General features: G+C 35.7%; 1 protein-coding gene across 5 annotated transcripts in view; it reads left to right on the forward strand.

Moving 5' to 3' along the window:
- Positions 1 to 6,231, forward strand: part of CNTN3 (contactin 3) — a 579,340-nt gene extending 573,109 nt beyond the window's left edge. For all 5 annotated transcript variants that reach the window (XM_070359490.1, XM_070359491.1, XM_070359489.1 and 2 more), the window contains 3 exons: positions 1,016 to 1,128; positions 1,760 to 1,928; positions 4,240 to 6,231. In XM_070359490.1, coding sequence (XP_070215591.1) covers positions 1,016 to 1,128; positions 1,760 to 1,928; positions 4,240 to 4,340 — 383 coding nt within the window. In that variant the 3' untranslated portion in view covers positions 4,341 to 6,231. The remainder of the gene's footprint in view (positions 1 to 1,015; positions 1,129 to 1,759; positions 1,929 to 4,239) is intronic.
- The last annotated feature ends 848 nt before the right edge of the window (positions 6,232 to 7,079 follow it).

Consider the following 7,079-nt stretch of genomic DNA (forward strand, 5'->3'; position numbering starts at 1 on the left):
TGAAAGTTACGTCACTCAGTGTGTCAGACTCTTAGCGACCCCATGGACTGCAGCCCACCAGGCTCCTCCATCCCTGGGATTTTCCAGGCAAGAGTACTGGAGTGGGGCGCCATTGCCTTCTCCGCTAGTGTTCATGAGAGGAAACTAAATTATAAATCCACGTTTTTAAACCTCAGAGAGTTTCATTAATTATGTAATGGAATTCTCATTAACGTTTTAGTGTTTTGCCTTATTTTTCTCAAAAATTGATTTAAACTTGGAAAACGAAGACTAAAATATAGACTGTTTGCTGCAATTTTTCATGTGTATAGCTATTACTTCATGGGAATAAATCTAAGTAATCTTTATTTTTGATTGCCTCCCATTTTGCTCGTCTCATCATACATGGCTGGCTTAAAAATCATCTGCACTTCATTTCCTACAACTTTAATCTGCTCAGTTGGCAATTTCTCTCAGCCTCTGGATGTATGAAACAGGACACACTGCCTGCCTTTCCTGGCCCATCAACAGGCAACCCTCTAGTGGTGGATAAAAGAATTTCTTTATCTCCAGTATCAACAAGTTTTCCAAGACATCACTGTGGTGATGGTGGTTTAGTTGCTAAGTTGTCTCCAACTTTTTGCGATCCCATGGACTATATAACCTACCAGGCTCCTCTGTCCATGGGGTTCTCCAGGAATGGGTTGTCATTTCCTTCTCCAGGGGATCTTCCCAACCCAGGAATCAAACCCATGTCTCCTGCATTGCAGATGGATTCTTTACTGCTGAGCCACCTGGGAAGAAATGCCCTAAAGTGTATCATGAATATGCTAAAATGAATTGTCTCACAGTGTTCTGGAAATGACTTTGTAAAAGGAAATTTAGCTATTCTGTTATTTTTTCTGATTCTGCCTATGCACTATGAGTTACCAAAGAGATTCTGCCTTACTTCTGCCGCCTCCTTTATCTATGTGTCGTATGTAAAATATCACTCCATGCTCAAATCTATTTTGCTTTTCTCATTCTGCATTTCAAGCTCCCAGTCAGCCACCAGGAAATGTTGTTTGGAATGCTACAGACACGAAAGTGTTGCTTAATTGGGAACAAGTGAAAGCCATGGAGAATGAATCAGAAGTAACAGGATATAAAGTAAGTGGTATAATTTGCAATGCTTTCTTTTCCCACTTCTGGTAGTACTTTTCAAAGAAAGCTAGATTTGAACAGTTTTTGTTTGTTTGTTTGTTTGTTTTTTCCCCTAAATGTTGATGGTGTGGTCTTTATAAACTACTTTTGACATACAGATATCAAGCTGTTTGTGAAAAGAATATTTTTCCAAAATGCCTGATTTCTTAAATATAAATTTAAGTGAAATAATTGTGCTCATATGGGAATTTTAGGCCAAATGTTGGTAAAGTGTTTGTTGTTTCCTATTTCTGATACTCATCTATATACTACTTAAAATGAATCCATAGTTTTGGCTCTGATTCCTTGGTCTGGTGTTCAGGTCCTTGCCCCGTCTCTGAAGCCTTAGAAATACCCAACCAACTGAATGTTTCATGGAAGAAGTTCAGTCTCCCCACCTCATTGATTTTGAGGATTTGATGAGTCTTACCATGTGCTGACCCTTCATCTAAGATCTATGATAGATCTATGAATGCAGCAGATACTGTAGTGGGTATAGAAAAACAACTGATATAAATGAAGTAACATCAGGGGAATAATTCTGATGAAAAAATAAAAGCAGGCAGTAAAAAAGATTATGTTTGTTCATGCATTTTAGGTTTTCTATAGGACTAGCAGTCAAAATAATGTGCAAGTGCTGAACACAAATAAAACTTCAGCTGAACTTTTGCTGCCCATTAAAGAGGACTACATTATTGAAGTTAAGGCCACAACGGATGGCGGGGATGGGACCAGTAGTGAACAGATCAGGATTCCAAGAATAACCAGTAAGTCGGTCGAAGTCAGTGTCTCAATTCCCAGCATCAGTTATGAGCCTGCAAGAGAGAGTCTGTTTGCGCACACCCCACCCCGTCTTTTTTCTTTTTTTTTCCTACTGTGTCTTTTGTCTGAATGCTGAGAAGGTTTTAGAATATGAGAAGTGAGGGAAGGAGGAATTCCTCAAGAGTGCTGCTAAGTAAGGAGAATGATAAGAGCCGAAAGACAGGAAAAAAAAAAAAAAAAAAAAACCCTTGAGAAATGTTTAGCAAATGTTATTAGTTTAACTTTTGTATTCTGAGCTTTGCATAAATTTGCCTTTGGAGTTCCATAAAAATAGAATTCTTTTTCTCAAGGGCAATGTTGAACCCACAAAACAATTTTAAGATCTTTAATATTCCAGTTGTTTGCCTCCTAGAAATTATAGATATGTCTTATCAGTTCTTTACCAAGTAGAAATTTTAACATTTTTAAGGTCATAACCCACTTTTGGCCAAACTGAAAGACACTTTCTAAACAAATTCTTGGTTTCTGATTTCAAAGGAAGTTCATACTTACTTTTTCTTTCAAAATCCACATGAAGCCTACTTTATTACAATATAAAGTTACACTTTCAGAGTTGAGGGAAACAGACTTTTCATACATATTTTATCAGTGACAGCGGTAGAACACATTTTATCTTTTCTTTTAAATCTCAAGTGTGGAGTTTCAGGGCCTCATTTAAGTACCGCAGAAGCCATCCTGTCTTCATACTTTATTCTCTGGTCCTTAGTAACCTAAATTACTTTGTTTCCTTTCACTGAACTCTACCTAATCTATAGTCTTGGACATTCAAAATTAAAACCCTTATCTGTAATCTTGGAAAACAAAATGGGACATCTTTAGCAAATATAGAGAAAGGGAGATGCGGAAATTTGGAAGAATTTTATCTTTTCATGAAAGCATAAAGACTGCAATACTTAGACCAAAAACAAACAAGTAGCCATGTGAAGAAAATGCGAAATGTTTATCTCAGAACTGAGTTCTGCAACATAAAAATCTGTAGAAACCATTTAGGACTACAGACATTTTTAAAAGTGTATGCACTTCAGTAGAGCAAAACCAGAAATTAATTTAAGCTTATTATTGGTAATATTAGTGTTAATATTTAAGTTTTAAAATTAAGATTAAGATATTCTGTCCTATTTCTATGATAGCTCAAGGTTCAGAGTTAAAATTACAATATGGCCAGGTACTTTTGTGGTAGTCAAGTGGCTAAGACACCACAGTCCCAATGCTGGGGGCCTGGGGTTCGATCCCTAGTCAGGGAACTAGATCCCACATGCCACAGCTAAGAGTTTGCATGCTACAACTAAAAATCCCGCGTGGGGATGTCCTTGGTTTGCATGCCGCAACTGAGAGTTTGCATGCCACAACTAAAGATGCCGCATGCCATAACTAAAAGACCCTGCATGACGCCACTGAAAATTCTGCATACTGCAACTAAAGACGCCACAGGCCGAAATGAAAAAGATGCTGCATGCTACAGCTAAAAGACCCAGCATGGGGACTTCCCTGGTGGTTAGCATGCTGCAGCTAAGAGTTCGCATGCCGCAACTGCTGATCCTGCATGCCACAACTAATGAACCCATGTGCCGCAACAAAGACCGAAGGCCCCGTGTGCCCTCAACTAAGATCCGGTGCACAGCGTGGCCAAAGAGGAACTGTCAACAGGAATGGGTTCTGTGTGTTTGCAGGAACAGACATGATTTTAGCATTTGAGGGCTGCCATCTCAAGAGTAGCCTTTTCCTCTGACATCTGCCATCTTGCTGAGCATGCATAGGTTGCCGGTCTTAAGTGCAGACAAAACCATCTCTAGGAAAATGGAGCTTGTTACTGATTGCTTTTTTAAGATGTTGTTTTATATTATACATAACAATTTATGTACAAATGCACAAAAGAGAAATAAACACAGATTTTTCAGAACCCTTCTCTGATGAAGCTTTAATTAAACCATTGAATTAGCTCAAAATTGTCTGTAATAGAGTATAGTTGTTTTCAAAATGATTAAGTTGCTTTTCCACTTTCAATTAAAGTTAAATAATACTAGATAAACAAAACCCAGAATCATTTAAGAAAACTTAAGTACGTCAGGGTGTTTATAGATACCCATGGCAAATAAAATCGGCTACATTGATAAATAAACTGAAAACTAATGTTAACTTGTGGTAGTAAATTAGGTCCCTGATATGATTTGCTTATGATTGGAAAGACTTTGCTTTTGTCCTGGTTGCTTAAATTGGTGCAGTTCTCATTAATGAGCTGTTTATCGTCTTTGACAGATATGGATGCAAGAGGTTGTACGTCAGCCATCTCCACTGTCTACCCTGTGTCAAGTTATGTCTCTGTAATAATGTTCTTTATTGTAAACACCTTGTGGTGATAGTCACTTTTTAATTATTTATTGGAAACTGAATTGGTTACAAAAGAAGTGCTTTCATGAAATCCAGTGATGATGCATGGTTTTTTTTCAACTGTATTTTTAAATTTCTACATAGGTAAAATATGAATATAATAGAAAAAAACAGTAAATCCCTTTAGGGGACTCTGAAATGCCTTAATATTTACTTGATAAACCAAAGGAATTTATATATTACATCTACCCGATTTTTGATAGAGACATTCTTAAGCTATGATTAGAGGCCTGCCTGTGGATAAAGACTCACATGCCACCATGTGTACGCACATGCAGACACATGCATGGCTGTGGTGCTTTTGGGGTTTTTTTTTAATTAATAGAGAAAAACTCATGTAATCCAAATGCTTTCTTCCCATTGTAATAGCACTATTTGGAAGATATAATTAATATTATTTTGAAATGCTCATTTGAAATACTCAAGGATGAAAAATTACATTTTAAAATTTACCCTGTTTGGAAAAGGGTGCATGTGATTCAAAAGAACGTTGTTAGAGATGCTCCGCTAGAATGTGGAAGTGTGCTATTTGTTCAGGTAAACTAGTGAGTGTTTGTGAGATTGTTTACAAATCACTTTTCTCGCTCTGCTTCTCAATTACTCATCCCTAAAATGTGGAGATAGTAATACCCATCTTATCTGCCTCTGCCCCGTACATTACTTACTAAAAGATAAAGAAGGAAATCTGAAAGTGCTTTGTTACCCCTAATGCACTAAGCCTGTACAAAATATTAGTGTGAGTTTATTTAATAATATTAAAGTCATGAGAACCTGTCATATTTTTAAAGTTTGCACTTTAAACAAAGTTTTCATTGTAGGTAATGCTTTCTCTTTCATTCCATGATATTATTTTGGCATGATCACATTCTATCCTTTTCTCAAAAGTTTTAAAAAGTGAAATAAAATTAAAAGGAATAGTTTCCTTCATACCTATGAACAAGCTTTCAGGTTTTATTAAAACCTGGTGGAGGAAATAAGAAATGACCTGAATCTTAACCCATATATTATACAAAATTCACATGATCCTTCATTTCCAATTTTTTATTCCATTACGGGACTCTTTTTTGGATGGTGGAGATGGTTTTTTAATGAAGTCCAACAGTCTATCAGAGTGAGTCTGGCAGAATTTTTAGCTCCTGAGCTAAATTTGTAATAGAACCATGGCCATGCTGCTGACTTTGATATGTATGACTCAGTCTCTCAATGCATTGTGTTCAAAGGATTGTCAAAGACATGACTTCATAGCAATATGTTAAAAATATAAGAAAATCAGCAGATTGAGTGTTAAACATTGCAAAATCAATTTTTTACCTATTTCCAACAGTTTCACATTTTGCAGGAACTTGTTCTTTGCAAAGATACCTGAATTTGAAACCAACAGATATCAAAAGAGAATACATATTAGCAAAATTCTGATATCACCATAAAGCATTACTTTACATTTAGAGATTCCTTTTAAGATAACATCATTATACACAAAGAAAAAAATATTTATAACTTTTCTCTGGAAGTTCTGTATATAGTGTATATATCTAGAAAAAAATCTGAACAAGTAGATTTCATATGACCATTGTTATTTCAGGTCAAAAAGTGGGGGAACACTTCCTCCAATACCTGTATTTTATGCAACATGTAATGGAGTTGTACCTTTTTATTACTTAGTAATTCCTAGAATATGTTCCTATAGTTTTCATTTTCAAGATGATTAATCTCTTGTTTCATGGTGTTTCTAGAAATATATCTCCATGAGATATGTACTTTGTTTCATATTGAAAAGTATGACATTTACCTTTAAATTCCTGTGTGTGTATCCTATGGTTATCTGTATGTATTATTTTTTATTATTCTAATAAAATTTATAAAAAGCAAATGCCTATGTGTGATTAATTGTGTTATGGTCAAAAAGAACATTTTAAGGGAGAAATAAGAGGGCATCATAATAGTTGTTCTGATGCTATCATTTCTTATATTTTTCAGTCTACTTTTTGTCTTTCTATCTTTTAAACTTTTATCTTTTTATAATCTCATGACAGTAGTTTGAGACAATGCCCTCTCTATTAAAGGCATTTCAGCTTTGGGTAGATGGGAGAAAAGAGAAGCAGAAAATTCTCTTATTGAATTATAGTATTTAGTTTCTTCTGATTTTATTTGGTTGATACAGCTACTCCCACTTTTTTGACAAGTATCTTCTTAATATTGGTGTCAATTTATCAACTCATTCATTAATTTTCTCCTTGGTATCAGGGTTAGAGACTTGCTTCTAAACAATCCTTGTGCTATAATATACACTAAGTATTTGAATACATGCAGTAGGAAAAGATTGATTTTTAATTAGTAAAGAGTTTTAAATGTTATCATCGATGTAAGGAAAATTAGACGTGAAATAATAATTCAATCATTTTCTTACATGAAAACCTAAGGTATATTTAGAGGCAGGAGAATTCAGTGGAAAAAGTATGTGTAGGGCTTCTGCCAGGGTGTGAGAATACATGTGTGTATGCACACATATGTGTGTGGCTCTGATTTTAAGTCTAGTTGTACTGGTTGTATTAGTGTAACTTCAGCTTCCCTGGTGGCTCAGTGGTAAAGAATCCACCTGCCAATGCAGAAAAAATGAGTTTGATCCCTGGGTCAGGAGGATCCCCTGGAGGAGGGCATGACAACCCACTCCAGTATTCTTGCCTGGAGAATCTCATGGACAGAGGAGC

Source organism: Bos mutus, chromosome 22, assembly GCF_027580195.1.
Source record: "Bos mutus isolate GX-2022 chromosome 22, NWIPB_WYAK_1.1, whole genome shotgun sequence".
Taxonomy (NCBI): Eukaryota; Metazoa; Chordata; class Mammalia; order Artiodactyla; family Bovidae; genus Bos; species Bos mutus.